The sequence below is a fragment of the Lactuca sativa genome, chromosome 6, assembly GCF_002870075.4.
Source record: "Lactuca sativa cultivar Salinas chromosome 6, Lsat_Salinas_v11, whole genome shotgun sequence".
NCBI classification, from domain to species: domain Eukaryota; kingdom Viridiplantae; phylum Streptophyta; class Magnoliopsida; order Asterales; family Asteraceae; genus Lactuca; species Lactuca sativa.
In genome coordinates this window covers 197,622,604-197,638,782 of record NC_056628.2, presented here as the reverse complement: position 1 = coordinate 197,638,782, position 16,179 = coordinate 197,622,604, and the positions used below count along the sequence as shown (strand labels likewise).

The window sequence follows — 16,179 nt, the reverse complement described above, 5'->3', positions numbered from 1 at the left end:
CTGACATTTCTGGTTTCCTCATGACATTCTTAATAGGATAATTAGTTTTTACATGCATAGTGTGTGTTTTGAAATAATGTCTTAATTTGGTAGAAGCGGTTACTAAGGTAAGAATTAATTTTTCGAGGTGGGAATACCTGGTCTCAGGATCCATAAGACTTTTACTTACATAGTAGATAGGATGTTGGATTTTTGGTCTCCATTAAGATCCTTGGCCAGGACAGCACTTACTGCACTTGAAGATACTGAGAGGCAGAGGAGAAGTGGTTCTCCAACTATAGGCTTCACTAGCAGTGGTGCAGAACTTGGATATTTTGAGTTCCTGGAAGGCTTTCTCGTGTTCTTCCTTCCACTCAAATCTCTTGTTCTTCTTCAAGATATCATATAAGGGATTACACCTTTCTGAGGATCTTGAAATGAATCTGTTGAGAGCTGCTACTCTTCCAGTTAACCTTTAGATGTCTTTTGTTGAGGAGGGAGATTTCAGTTCGATGACTGCTTTGATCTGCTCCAGGTTGGCTTCTATTCCTCTCTTGGTTACCATATATCCAAGGAACTTTCCCGACTTCATCCGAAAGTGGCATTTGAGTGGATTCAACTTCATGTTGTATTCATCCAGGATGTCGAAGGCTTCTTCGAGATCCTTGAGATGATCTTCAGCTTTCATCGACTTCACCACCATTTCGTCAATATAGACTTCCATGGTGCCCCCCAGCTTGTCTTTGAGCATCCGATTTACCAACCTTTGATATGTTGCACCCTATGCAATTATTGCGATCCAAAATCAAATATCAATCAAGGGCCAATATACGATATATAGGTTATCGTGGTGGAATATTGGTATTTTTATATTATGTAGCGCCTTTGAAACCTTATATTGTATTGGATGAATACAAGGTCATTAAGTAAAACATATAGTAAATTAGAAAATGTTGGAAGCAAATGTTTGTCAATCCCATAAAAACCCCACCATATATCTACATTTTAATAAAAAATGAAGTGATTTAATAAAAACTTTAGCTATAAACGCTATTTCACCGCTATCCCACCGATATTTGCCAAATATCGGCCAATATCACCGATATTTGTGGCACCACTATTTTGGACCGCTATTTAGTACCGCTATTTTGCCAACTACAAATAACCGCTATCCGACCGCTATTTCACCACTATCCCACCACTATTGACTACACAGGTTGCACTTGTATTTTTAAGGCCAAAAAGCATTACAGTGTAACAATATATACATGTCGGCGTTATAAACGTTGTGTCTTAGAATTAGAGGATATTTTATTGACTACAATCAAAATATGTATCCTTTACAATTTCCTAATTTGTGGAAACTAATATAAGTATGTATTAGGATTTGTAACGAACTTTTTACTCATGTTGATAAAAACCATTGTCATTTTAGATAACACTACCATTTCGTTTGCATATTTAAGTTTCAAAAGTTATTACAATATTAAAATTTTATATTACATTTCCAGGATAATCGGGAACTTGCGTCTGGTGCAAATTAGCGGTGTCTACATGATTTTCAAATAATTCCATGGAGGTTTCAGTTAGGCTGGACCCATTATCTGTCAATTAGACTCAATTTTCTATTGTTGGAGTTGTCATACGTGCTTCTTCGATGAGGTCCATTGTGTTTAGAAACGGTCGTATATCTTTAGACATCGTAATGATGAGCATTTGCATATTATACAATGCTAGTTTTCTCCGCTCCTCGACCGCAGAAGACGGTAATGAGATTTCCAGTATCACCATTCGTTGTTTAGCACGTTGAAAATCACGAATCATTCTAATGCAGTCGTATCAACAAGACGTCGTTGCTCTTCTTCATGACGTAGTATATCATATTCTATTGTCAACTCATCCTCATTGATCGAGTCACTCTGGATGTTGGAGACTGGAAATTTTTAAATATATTAACATACACATTAAAATAATTTTCATAAACGTATCCAACAATAAAACCAACTTGCTGAAACATAATCAATAATATAATGGCATTGCAACTAGTCTATAATAACATATTTGTCTGGACTTGATCCGGTTCTATCTTTTAGAGTTTATCTGCTTTCAATTTAAGCTTTAACATCATTTTTGATTTCTTTCTTAATTTTACAGGTGTCTTTATTATTTTTAATTTATAAATCAACATCCCGGTTTGTTATGAGTAAAAACAAATTTTCAACAACATTTTAATACACATTACCATTAAACCAACCATTTTAACAAAATTTCAATCGTTTTTATCTTTATTGGGTGCAATTTTGAAAGCTCATGTAAATGGAATAAAACTTTTTTCATCCATAAAGCCCACTTTTTTAACACCATCCACGCAAACTCGTATTTGGACTAATAATGGTTAACGAACAGTGTCAGACAAAATAATAATAATAATAATAATAATAATCAATTCTCATTATGGATGAAGTTCTCCGTATTCGAGGACATCATTTTGGACCAAGATCTTCGTATCCCAGACCTACAGAACCTTTCCGGATTCCCTAGAAAACATACTTCCGGACTAAAAAAACGGTCTTAAACGCAATATAAGTGTTCATCACATACATGTACAATGAAAAAAACATACAAATTTTGGATATTTCGGACTCATTCTTCGTACCCGAAGTGTTCATCACATTCTGGAATACGTCTATTTGTTTGAAAACTCAAATGAAAGTAATTTAAAGAGTAGAACTCACATGGTTTGATGAATCCATGCTAAAAATATGTTCGAAATGCTGATAAAATGAACTTCAGAAATCGAGAATCCGGAACACATATTCTGGATTTTTGTGTGTGGGACCCATATATATAACATTTGAGTACAATATTGCGCTTGTGCCATGTATTTTGGTCCGAAATAGCCTATTCCTGACATAGTGGTAATTTTACAAAAAAAAATGATTATTATTATTAAAATAAAATTAAAAAATGATTAGTTACTCAATTTCCCATAATAAAAATACAAATTACACAAAACAGTAATTTTATCGATTGAATCACCCAATATTGTTTTTAGTCTCCCAGGTCTACATACAGGTCTTGGATCAATAGAATCCTCCGGGAAAGAATATCGGGATTAGTCTCCTTGCCATTGCTACTGTCTTTGAAAGTCTAGCTATCCTCTCCTTGTCATGCTTAGTTATTCTGCATTGCTCCTTCTTCTGATCTTGCTTTCTTGCCTACAACTATGAATAACAAAGATTTATAGATCTCACATCTACTTACAATTATGGGAATATTCTAATCAATTTCATGAATTATTAGAAACTACCTTATCAGATTCATATTTTACCTGATCCTCAGTTTCTAGCCCTAAACGCCATACCTCCAAGTTCTTGATCGGAATGGAATTTGATTAAACTGTTAAATTAAAATTTTCTTATTTGTAAATGCAAAAATATGAAAGTATAATATATAATCATTAATAGACAGTTATAACGCCAAATGAATAGATAAAATAAAAATACATTTTTGTTTTTTAATAGTATTTTATACATTTAAAAGAAAAAATAAATTAAACATTTATACAAGGTGGTCCATGCTGAAAATGAAGCCGCTTTCTGCTGACAATCTTTGTCTGCAGTTGGCATAGTGAGTGAAGCACTAAAGCCCTGTTTATAGCTTCTAACTTGCAAATATTTCTGATCATGTCTCCAACACTTCTTACATATATACATACATAATTACATACATACTATTTGTTGATCATCCTTAAACTGTTTCCAATAATTTTTTTCTTATTTGAATCTATTATAAGATGTATTGTATCATTCTGTAGGAAGTTAAGATAGTTTATAACCAAAAATTAGATTCAAAATAGAATATTCATATACATCTCGAGTTGTTTAGCAAGTGTGTGTTACTTTATTATTATTATTATTATTATTATTATTATTATTATTATTATTATTATTATTATTATTATTATTATTATTATTATTATTATTATTATTATTATATTGTATTAAAGTGCCTGCCATCCTGTAACCATGAACTCATTCGTCTTTTTAATAATAAAAACAGACTTTTTTTCTTTCAATTTTGGATATATATCATGTGGTGAATATTATGAGGTTAAACAATCGAGTGCCCTTTTGAATTTGAGCAATGAGGTTGGATGGATCATGTCTTCTTGTGGTCAAATTATTGGTGCATATCTGGCCTTTATTCCTTCTTATAAATTATGTATCACATAAAATAATAACACCTTTTTATCTATAAATAATCATTTTTCCAATCCCCTAAGTTAAGTATGTAAAAGTATGAATATGTAGGCCCTCTTCATATTGGTTGTAACAAAAATAATAATGAAATAGCTTCATGGTTCCAATCGAGTATTGAGTATCGAGAGTTTGAGATTAGAGGTGTACACAAGAACCTGTTCATTTAGAAACCTGGGCCGGTTTTATTGAAAATCGGTTTTTTAAGAATCGGTTAATTTAAAACCAAACCATTGGTTAGGAATAGTTATTTTTTTCTTTTTAAATATGAAACCGATTTTTCTGAAAAACCCGAACCAAACCGGTGTTTTAGCGCAACTTCACGCATAAAAACACTAAAAATTGTAACCGAAACCAACCTAGAAAAACTCAATTATATAAAAACCAGTTTTTAGGGGAAAAAACGGCATTTGTTCACCTCTCTTTAACATTGAGACTACTATTGGCTTTGCTTACACAAAATGGTGTAAGCCCATTGGGTTGTGCTCTCTCTTTAACATTGAGACTACCATTGGCTTTGCTTAGACAAAATGGTTTAAGCCCATTGGGTTAAGCCATACTTTACAAGAATATAGAAGGGCTGGTTACACTCTAGGTTTTCATTGTTGTGGTTTGTATGGCCCAACAATTGTCACTATGTTTACACTCTAACTAGACCTGCACATTTACGGTTTCAGATGGGTTTTGGGTCGGTCTTGAAACGGTCCGGTTTTTTTATTGTCGGTCTTGGAGCGGTCTGGTCTTTTTCGGATTGGTCCCGTCCTGTCTCAAGACGGTCTTATTTTGGTTCAGTCTTTTTTCAGACCGGTCTCTTTCGTTCTGATCTTTATTGGGACCAGTCATGATCTTTTTCGGTCCGGTCTCGTGGTCTTTCCATGTACTTTTTTCGGTTCGATTTTCGGGGTTTTTTGGTCGGTTCGGCATGGTTTCGGTATTTGTTGGTTTTTTTTAGTTTTAGTTTCGAGTTTTTCCCTTAACAAATGTGTGATTAACACAAAGATGATAGATTAAACTTTATTAAAAATGATAAAGTTTAATAAAAGAAAAAAAAATGAAGTAAGATACTGTGTAACACAAAAATGATATATTTATAAACTTTGGCTTCCGGTCTTTTTTGAGATCGGTCTCAGACCGGTCTCGGATTGGTCTCGGACCAGTCTTGCGTCGCTCCCGGAACGTTCCGGTCTTTTTTTTGGGGATTGGTCTAAGAATGGTCCAAAAAAAAGTTTTTCTCCGACCGGTCTTGGACGGTTTCGAGCTAGTCTTTTTTCGGTTGGGTCTTTTTCTTGGTTCAGTGTCGTTAGAGAGGTCCGATCTCAGTCTTTTTTGGTTTCGGTCCGAAACTAGTCTTTTTGTGCAGGACTACTCTAGACTCTAGAGGTGAGCAAAATGATGGGTTTCGGGAATCCAAGTTTTATCCGAGTTTTTTAAATTATTATTATTATTATTCATATAAGGTGTTAGGTGCATAAATTGCATCTTTTTCATACTTATTTCATGTTTAATTCTTAGGACAACTGTTCCAAAAAAACGCAAAATATTGATGGCCATCATTTACGATTATTTGTGTTGCGTTTGGAAAGCAAGGAATGAAAGTCTTTTTGCTCTTTGTGTTTCTTCTTCGAAACCGGCAAACAATGTGCTCTCGGTGTTGTTTGGTTGGATTAAACATAGGGGGAAGTTTGAGGTTTGTAATTGGGCGAATTGGGTTTGTTCTCCCTTTAAAATCTTGTAACTTTGTACGTTTTGTTCTTTCTTTTGCCCGACCTTTTTTCATTTTAGGTTGTGGTCTTTAAAAATATTTCATGTTTAATTCTAGCATTACATAACATATTAGTTTAATTTTGCATGCATTTTTGCATTTTCGGGATATTTTCGATGATCAATCTACTTTTGATAGTTTTTGTGGATTTGAAAGGGCGTTCGAGACTTTGGGTATGCTTAGGATGATCAAGAAAAGCTCTCTGCTAAGTTTTAGAATTTTCGGAGCAAAATTGAAGAAAATGAAATTTTTGGGATTGTACACTTTAACATAGTGACTGAAGCATTAAAGCCCTATTTATAGCTACTAACTTGCAAATATTTCTATGAGAGGACTAAGATAATATGTTGTTTAGTAATGTAAATAGTTCAATCTCGCATAATAATTATCATTTACATATTTTCACTAATTAAATCGACTATAAAGGTAGTATGATTTTTTTTTTTTTTTTTCTGATAATCAGTGTGTCTTGTTAAGTGTATTTTGTAAAAATGAGAATGAGTGAATATGAAATGAATGAAAATGCATGATAATGTCAATAGTTGGTACTATTATACCAAACAATTTCTTGTAATTTATACATTTTGTTTTCAACATTATATTCGTTTTCAAATGCAGCTACAAAGTTATTTCGAGACAAATTACTTAGGCTGAAATGAGTGGTAACATTTTTAGCATATTGCCACATAGGATTTTTTTTGTTTTTTTCATGACACATAGGCTTAGCATGTCTAGCACGAAAAAGATAGGGAGTGGAAGTGTGACAATTTAATAGATTTAATTTTGAAGAAAAAAAATTAAAATATATAAAGAAATACTAATCAACTAATCACAACACACATTTATATTTTCTCTCTCCTTTCTCCTCTCGCTACACACATAGCACCTCTTTCTTAGCACCTTCCTTAGTTTAAGATATGGAGTGGTATAACATCTTTAGCATTTCTCTTAACACCTCCCTTAAGACCGGACGGAATGGGGTGAGGGAAATGAGCGAGAACCGATCCCGCACCTATGCACACCACACCGTGGGTGCGGAAAAGGAACCGCGGGAAGCAACAGGGGGGAGAGAGTCCCGCTCTCTCTCTCTTCTAACCATTGGCCGATGCATTTTTTTTCTTTTTTAATCAAACGGCTATATAGCCGTTAACACACACACACATACACACACACACACACACACACACACACATATATATATATATATATATATATATATATATATATATATATATTTTTTTTTTCTTCCCTTTTCTTAATCTATAAATACTCAAACATTTTATCATTTTTTAAACCATAATCTATATTTCTCTATATTTATCTGTAAAAAATATTACTCAAAATGTCAGCATCTTCATCATCCGATTTGTGTCTATTTTTGACTTTTAAAGTCTTTATTTTTGAACTTTGGCTTTAAATATACAAGATTCAATAAAAAAATAAAAAATATACAATAAATATGAAACAGAAAGAACATAAAATTATACCATCATGATTTCATAACGATAATATTATTTGAGAATTAAATATTTTTAAGAAGATGAATTAAATATTTAAAACTCGAGTCTCATGACTTCAAGTTTTGAGATATCACATCATTTAAAAGTGTTTATAGAATACCAGATGCTATACCAGCAGCATCAGACGAAGGATTTTCAACTGCCAACAGAAGTTACATGCTACTTTCATTAAAAATGTTATCATACACCAAATTTCTGAAATTTTGATCCATTTATATCGGTTAAAAGTACCAAGTTAACTAGACTTAAAAGTAAGTATAATATTATAATTTTTTTCCCTATACAACCAGCTTACTTATTTAATATTTTTACTCAGAAAGTTGTGACATGTAACAGTATTATTTTCGAAAAATATTAGTATGTCCAAATAATATTTGTCCATAAATTATAAAACGAAACCCCTAGCATGTTCCATGCATCAACCACGTCTAAATCACAAGGCTTCTCTAGAACCCTCCACTTTCTTCTATTTTCTTCCTATCGCCCATAATTTCTCAATTCTTCTATACTGATTATAATAAACCCTTTCACCTCACTTCCATACACACTCATCTATTCAACTGCGTAGCAATTAGCATTCTTGATTTCAAAACACACCAAGATTCAATTCATCCAAATGTCTGCAACAACTCTATCCCCTTCTTGTTCCTTCAAACCCCACATCATCGATCGTAGCTCTAATCCAAGAACGTCTTTTTTCGGCAAACCCACATCGTATAATCCGAGATCATGGACATTGAGACCTCAAAGGCGACGCGTGTTGAAGGTCGTGAGCGAGAAGGTGGTGGGAATTGATCTAGGTACGACGAATTCCGCGGTGGCGGCGATGGAAGGAGGGCAACCGACAATAATTACGAACGCCGAGGGGCAGAGGACGACGCCGTCGGTAGTAGCGTACAGTAAGAATGGAGATAGGTTAGTAGGTCAGATTGCGAAACGGCAGGCGGTGGTTAATCCGGAGAACACGTTTTTCTCTGTGAAGAGGTTTATTGGGAGGAAGATGATGGAGGTCGATGAAGAATCGAAGCAGGTTTCTTACAAAGTGATCAGAGACGATAATGGAAATGTCAAATTAGATTGCCCTGCTATTGGTAAACAATTCGCCCCTGAAGAAATTTCTGCACAGGTACCCACTTCAATTCATCTTCATCGATCTCTATTTATCGTTTAACTCAATGAAATTCATCTTTTCATTCAACGAATTGTTCAATTTAGGTGCTGCGGAAGCTCGTGGATGACGCATCGAAGTTTTTGAGTGATAAAGTTACGAAAGCAGTGGTAACAGTGCCAGCATATTTCAACGATTCCCAAAGAACTGCAACCAAAGATGCTGGACGAATTGCAGGTATTGAGGTTCTTCGCATTATCAATGAGCCAACTGCTGCTTCATTGGCGTATGGTTTTGAGAAGAAAAACAATGAAACAATTCTAGTCTTTGATCTTGGTGGTGGAACGTTTGATGTTTCAGGTAAGTTTCCCTTTCTCATCTGTGAAATTATGATTACCTAAATAGTTCTAGTTCTACCCTTGCGCCATTGATAACTTAGATTCATCTTTATGCAGTGCTTGAGGTTGGTGATGGTGTTTTTGAGGTACTTTCAACCTCGGGAGACACCCATTTGGGAGGAGATGACTTTGACAAGGTTAGGAATTGGGATCATGTCGCGTGTCATAAACACATTCTTTATAACCAAATCTCTAACACGATTCTTGAATTTTAAACAGAGAATTGTTGATTGGCTTGCTGAAACTTTCAAGAGGGATGAAGGTATAGATCTTCTTAAAGATAAACAAGCGCTTCAACGTCTAACAGAAACTGCTGAGAAAGCAAAGATGGAGTTATCCACTTTGACCCAAACTAATATCAGGTAGATGATGCATTTTCAGTATTTTTTTACTTTGGTTTTTTCATTGTAAGTTTTCCGATCATGGGTTCTGTTTTTTGCAGTTTACCTTTTATTACAGCAACATCAGATGGCCCAAAACATATCGATACTACACTAACAAGGGCAAAGTTTGAGGAGTTGTGCTCAGATTTACTAGACAGGTACTTGAGTTAATTTGCTTTCTTGATGATTCAAGTAATTGTCACTCTTCAAGATGATAACTTTCGAAAACCAATTTGTTTGTTCTTTGTTTAACATAGGCTAAAGACCCCTGTTGAAACAGCTTTAAAAGATGCAAACCTCTCTCTGAAAGATCTTGATGAAGTGGTTCTTGTTGGTGGATCAACACGTATCCCTGCTGTTCAAGAGCTTGTTAAAAAGATGACATCTAAAGAACCAAATGTCACAGTCAATCCAGATGAAGTTGTTGCTCTTGGAGCTTCAGTTCAGGTCTGTATATATCCTATCTTTACTCCAATTTTCAACAACAGTTTAGGAAAAGGTCATGACGATGTTGCCTTTTGTAATTTTAGGCTGGTGTTTTGTCTGGAGATGTGAGCAATATTGTGTTATTAGACGTGACACCATTGTCGCTGGGTTTAGAAACCCTAGGAGGTGTGATGACGAAGATCATTCCAAGAAACACGACACTCCCAACCTCCAAATCAGAAGTTTTTTCAACAGCAGCTGATGGTCAAACGAGTGTTGAAATCAATGTTCTTCAAGGGGAGAGAGAATTCGTACGTGATAACAAATCTCTTGGAAGCTTTCGATTGGATGGAATCCCTCCAGCTCCACGTGGAGTTCCTCAAATCGAGGTCAAATTTGATATCGACGCCAATGGTATCCTTTCAGTCACAGCCATTGACAAAGGAACAGGAAAGAAACAGGACATTACAATCACTGGTGCTAGCACATTGCCTTCCGATGAGGTATGATTTAGGGTTAATTTACAACGTGATATGGTCTGTTTTGGGTTGATGGATATTGAGGAAAATTTTGTTGTTATTGTAGGTGGAGAGGATGGTGGCAGAAGCTGAGAAGTATGCGAAGGAGGATAAGGAGAAGAGGGAAGCCATTGATACAAAGAACCAAGCTGAATCGGCTGTGTATCAGTGTGAAAAGCAGCTGAAGGAAGTGGGAGAGAAGGTACCTGGTGAAGTGAAAGAGAAGGTGGAGGCGAAGTTGAAAGAGCTTAAAGATGCGATATCTGGTGGGACAACTCAGAGCATGAAGGATGCCATGGCTGCGTTGAATCAAGAAATGATGCAGGTTGGTCAGGCTATTTACAGCCAAGGTGGTGGTGGTGGTGCTGCTGCTGCTGCCAGTGGTGGTGAAGGTGGTAAGGCGTCTGGTTCTAGTGGAGAAGGTGATGGTGAGGTTATTGATGCTGATTTTAGTGATAGCCAATGAGATTGCATAGCCATATTAGGTGGAATATGTGTGTTACTCTGTAAAGATGTATATAGGTGATTTGTAGATTGTTTTGTGGTTTTGGTTCCACTGATTTAATCGCAAAACTGTAGTTTGTTAATAGTATGCTTTTGTTGTGAGGAAAGGAATCTAGACATCTAATAGTTTATAGTTTGTAGAATTAAAAAAAAAAATCAAAACAAAATGATTTGAATTGAAACACAGCTAAAGTTTCTTGGTGCATTGTATAGATTTGCCTAATATATATCTTATTTACGTATGACATAATACTAATAAAACTATTTTTTTTTATTAGTATAGACTATAGAGATTAAGATATGTTTGTTGAATCAACAAACGTAAGTCATACATAAGTCATACCTCGTTGATTTAGGGCAGGGTAGTGGGGTATAAAAGGGTTTAGGTATTTGGCTATAAATAGGATCAGTAGAATATATCTAATTTAGGATTGTAATTTATGACCTGGTTAATTATATTATATTTGCTAATAAAAACATTAAACATTTGGTCCAAAATTTCTCCTTCTCTTTTCTGTCTTTTCTGTCTTGCTGACTTGAAAACACATAACCACATACGAAATCGGTCCCTGTTTTTAACACCAAATCAGCCCTATTTTTGGTCTAACATTTCGCTTTCCATATTGGAGATTTCATCGCACTCATAATTTAATTTGAACCGTATATTACTAAAGGTTCGACATTGTAAGTATATAATTAAGGTTAAAATGAAGGCGAATATATTTAAATCACATCTTGATCATAGCCTAAAGATCATCCATCTCACGAAAAAATACAAAGAAACACAGATTTCTTCATAGTTAATTAGGTGGACATAGATGTACGTGTTGAACACTAGAGATTCGCCAGTTGTTGAATGTTGATGGGATAAACAACATCAGTACCACCATTGAAAGCCTTCCTCCCCATCAACACATTCACTGCTTCTGTTGGATGGAATGCATCCCAAAACACATACTCGTTCCTATTCGGACATGGTGTTTGAAATGGTAAACATGTTATCTGCCCTCTGTTTCTCCCTATTCCACAACATCCCCTATTCACCACTCGAAAACCTGCATCAAAATCCTGGTGTTTTAATACATGGAATTAAAAAGCAAAAACAAGGTCGTAGCTCATACCATAAGATCTAGCGTTTGCTAGAATATCTTGGAACATGTTATGAACGTCGATGAAAACGAATCTAGAACCAGGAAGATTTGCGCTTAGGTTGTTGATCATGGTCTTCATGTTTGCATTGAAAGGTAGGACAAGCTGGTTTACTTCATCCGAGCATCTTCCTGTAGTACCTTGCGCTAAGATGCTAGGAATACAACCCATCAACCCTAGCCCCGCTAGAACAAACTTCCGAGCTCCAAGATTGTAAAGTTGCTATATTATATAATATTCAACAAAACAAAACAAAACTTAATTAATCCAATTAATACAAACGTACAAATTGTGTTTACGAATTAAGCTTAATTATAAAGTTTAACAACTTACACGAAGTTGAATAGTGTATTCTTCGGACAAAAGATCAGCATATTGGTTGCCATCGTACTGGTTTCGAGTAGGGTAATTGGGCATGAGATAGTTGTTTAAATAGTCATTACTTCCCATTCCTACAAAGAAAATGCAACGAGAGAGAGCCTGACCAAGATTTGCTCTACCCAATGCATCACTTATTTGATCCAAACTATTTTCGAAGTTCTTTATCTGTTGATTGAACGGGATTCTACCCACCTACATTCAAGAGTTCATTATCCGATTAGCACGACACACATACCACTTTTAGAAGTCGCCAAAATGATGACTTAATTATGACCACCCATTATGATCCAAATCTACCTTTAAAAAGCTAAACAACTTGCACCTATACCTTAAAGTTGGTAACTTTAGTAACTATAGAAGATAATCTTGATCTATCAAACTAAGGGAAATACGAGCTTACAAAATTTCGGCCTGTGATGTCGAGAATTCCAGCGGCAGCAGATGCGAAATTGACACCATGAAGCATTTGATCTGCGGAACTCGAAGCTTGCGAATAGGCTGGTATAAGTGGCAATCCCAGTAGCTCCGCTGCATTACAAATCCCACATATTAGAGATCTATATATGTATACTCGAAGAAACACACACACACACACAGAGGATATATACGAACCTATAGCATCAACCATGGTGAAACCGTTAGAGAATCGGCCTGTAGGACCTCCATTAAAGTCAATCCCATAAGGGAAATAATTGGCTTTAGCTAAAGAAGCTAAGTCGTTGTTGTTTCCATTGTCGATGAGTGAGTCTCCAAATATGAACATTGCCGGCACCATTTCTTTAGCTGCTGCCGCCGCTGCTGCCTCCGGCGCCGCTGCGTCAAAAACGCCACCACCATCTTGGCCGTAATCTTGTCCACAGACTACATGATTCCCACCACTTAACAACGTCATTCCAGTTACCAACAGTACCCATAATAAGCAACCCATACTCGTTCGTTAGATTTTCTGTGTCGCTTGTGAGAAAGAGGAAGTGGAAAGTGAAAGTGGAATTGGGATTCACAAAAACTTGGCTGTGGGGGTAATTATAAAGGGAAATTTACTAGCGGTGGTTGAAGGTTATTAAATGGTTTCACCTGTAAATTTTGAATAGCAGTAAGTGTGGCCTGCACCTTTTGTTATCTCTTTACCACTGGCCATTCTTGATCATTATGTTGGGGGTTGTACGTAGGCACAGGTTATGTTTGCTCCAATATTACAAAAAAAAAAGTGGTTTGTAGTTAATTTCATAAAAAAAAAAAAAAAAAAAGTACGCAATCACTGAAATGCATGAATACTAAACAAACTGTTTTTCAGAGATATATATTCCATTTTGTAAGACAATGTCAACTACTAATTAAGGTGTCGCAAAAATCTTGGCGCACCAGTTACGACCTGTCCAATTTTAAGACCCGTGATTAGCTTCTTGAAGGAGACTGTAAAATGGCTGGTGAGTGGTGATGAGCCGTAATTAAGTTAAGTTATTTGTTTTTTTTTTTTTTCTCATTTCGGTTATAATTTTACTATTTTAGGTGTTGAATGGTATATTTTAGTAAGAAATTAATTAGTGAGAGTAAATGAGGGAAGGTGTTGGGAGATGCGTTGGGAATATAAATGTAAATGAAGAGGGAAATTGCATGTGGGAGCAACTAACGGCATGTAAATTGCATGTTGATTCATATGCCGACGGATATGACATGTGAAGCCTGGCCTCTTCTCATTAATTCACTTTATCTGCTCTTGTAGTCAACAACACCTTCGTAACCCTACGGGCTAGACTTGGCTACTACCTATATATTTCTTGACTTTAGGTGGAAGTGTTTGTGGTTTTGAGCGGCTAAACAAGGATTTTTTTTGGAAATAACTAGATTCAATCATAAGAAATACCTTTTTCTTCCTTCCAAGGTCATAAAAACACCAAAGATGAGCTCAAAACTTACAATGAGGCTAGGGTTTTATCTAGGGCACTTTGGAGGTCATGGAGGCTAAGGACAGGAGGAACCCTAACCATTAGTTCCCTTAAATAATGCAAAAAACCCGAAAATTTAAGGGTTTGCCAAAAATAAATCGCCACGCCATGACAAATGCATGGCCACACTGTGGCAATCATTTAATGCATGTGTGGCCTTGGTAGGATGCTAAGTCATGTTGATCCCTTCACTAAGTTGTGGCTATCAGAATTTTCAAAAATGAAATATAAAAATTATACATGAAATTTAGGTGTTATACTGGCTTAATGGAATAACACTTATTGGAAGAAAGGATTTGCTATGTAGAGCATGACGTGCCTTTTCCTTGGCACAATGCGCTTCATGAAGAAACTCGACTATTTGTCTTTTTGTGAGTAGAGATCACCTTTTGTGGTCATGACGCATCCCATTGACTTTAACTTTTTAACCAGTTTAAATTTTGGTCAACTTTTGAGAAATTGAGCCATAGGTTAAGGTTTGACCTCTGGTTGTTATTTAGGTGGTTTGTGTCAGCTAATTCGTTTGAAGATGTTGCTGTTGATTTTCTGTTGATAGTCTTGTAACACCATAAATTTTCAAACAAAAATTTTCATTTAAAATTCTCTTTAATCTCATTAACACAATCACAAAACCCCTTGATATGTGCATAATTAGTTAATTATTTAGTATACATTTTTTACTCATTTTCAACTAATTATGTGTATAATGTGGACAAAAGGTACTTAATATTGTTTAAATTTTGTTTTCATCCAAAAGACATGCTTGAGAGTGAAAGGGAACAAGGGGAAGCAATTAGAGACCAAAGAATGAAGATTGAGGGACAAAAGCTTTCCTACTCGGCGAGTACACGAGCCTACTCGACGAGTCCATTAGAATATTCCAGAAGATAAGTCACGACTCCTGATTTGAGACGGATAACTAGAACCTACTCGGCGAGTTGGGTCTGCTACTCGCCGAGTACACCCTGTTTTGAGATAGCTATAAAAACCGAGCCTTTATCCGATGGGACTACTTTCATGGCGTTTTTTTTAGATTCATCTGCTATTGGAGAACCCTGGAAGGCACTGAGGAACTCTAATCTTTAATCTCTAGAAGAATCAAGGCAGCTAGGTTAATCATTCCACTTAGCTTTAGGAATTAAGTATGTTTAGCTTAGTTAAACTTGTTTTTGTGTTTGTTTTTACTGCAACTATGAGCTAAATACGTTTTTGTTTCTGTTTGGGGAATACCAAGTAACTCCTATGGTTTAATTCTTAGCTTTTGATTGATTGTTTATTGGTGATTTATTAAATTAAGTTTGTTAAAGAACCTTATGCATTAATCACAACTATTTTCTGTTAATTGGAAGACAATTAAGCTGCATGAACATCTCTTAATTGTTAACCTCATATGTCTATGTGAACACTTAATCATATGCTTAAGAATAATGAATATGAAACTAAGATTAACAAGATAAAGGGTAGATTAATGTGTGAGCTTGTTTGAGAAACCAGCAAACAAGAGGTTAATTGAACCACTAATTTGATTAACCACTACAAATCTTATTTAATCCAAATCATTAATCTAGGGAATTAATTAGTTTAAACACTTGATCACCGCTTGAATTAATTGACTGTCTAAGGGTTAGGAGTAATGAACATGAACTTAACCACTATAGTTGGTAGCCAATAACAATTAATCTATCATAAATTCAAAATAACCATATGAGTGAATTGGTTGAACCTAAATAGAAACATCTTTATCAAATTTGGTGAATTAGTTGTTTGCTTTAGTTACTTAGTTAATTAAGTGTTTTTATGGTGTGTTTAAGTTTCTAGTCTTGCAAAACTAGAGAAAAAACCTTTT

The 16,179-nt window shown here is 35.3% G+C and overlaps 2 protein-coding genes across 2 annotated transcripts; one reads left to right on the top strand and one right to left on the bottom strand.

Moving 5' to 3' along the window:
• Positions 1-7,951: 7,951 nt before the first annotated feature.
• LOC111901569 (stromal 70 kDa heat shock-related protein, chloroplastic) lies at positions 7,952-10,964 on the top strand. Its single transcript, XM_023897438.2, has 8 exons — positions 7,952-8,646; positions 8,736-8,988; positions 9,084-9,163; positions 9,246-9,388; positions 9,469-9,567; positions 9,667-9,856; positions 9,940-10,338; positions 10,421-10,964. Exons 1-8 carry the CDS (start codon positions 8,137-8,139, stop codon positions 10,817-10,819), a joined length of 2,073 nt encoding a protein of 690 aa, XP_023753206.1. The 5' UTR covers positions 7,952-8,136; the 3' UTR covers positions 10,820-10,964.
• A 589-nt stretch (positions 10,965-11,553) lies between these two features.
• On the bottom strand, positions 11,554-13,551 carry LOC111901577 (GDSL esterase/lipase At1g71691). Its single transcript, XM_023897447.3, has 5 exons — positions 13,000-13,551; positions 12,788-12,915; positions 12,340-12,579; positions 11,979-12,228; positions 11,554-11,912 (listed from the first exon to the last, which is right to left on the bottom strand). The coding sequence occupies exons 1-5, from the start codon at positions 13,313-13,315 to the stop codon at positions 11,692-11,694; spliced, it is 1,155 nt and encodes a 384-aa protein (XP_023753215.1). The 5' UTR covers positions 13,316-13,551; the 3' UTR covers positions 11,554-11,691.
• Positions 13,552-16,179: the final 2,628 nt, after the last annotated feature.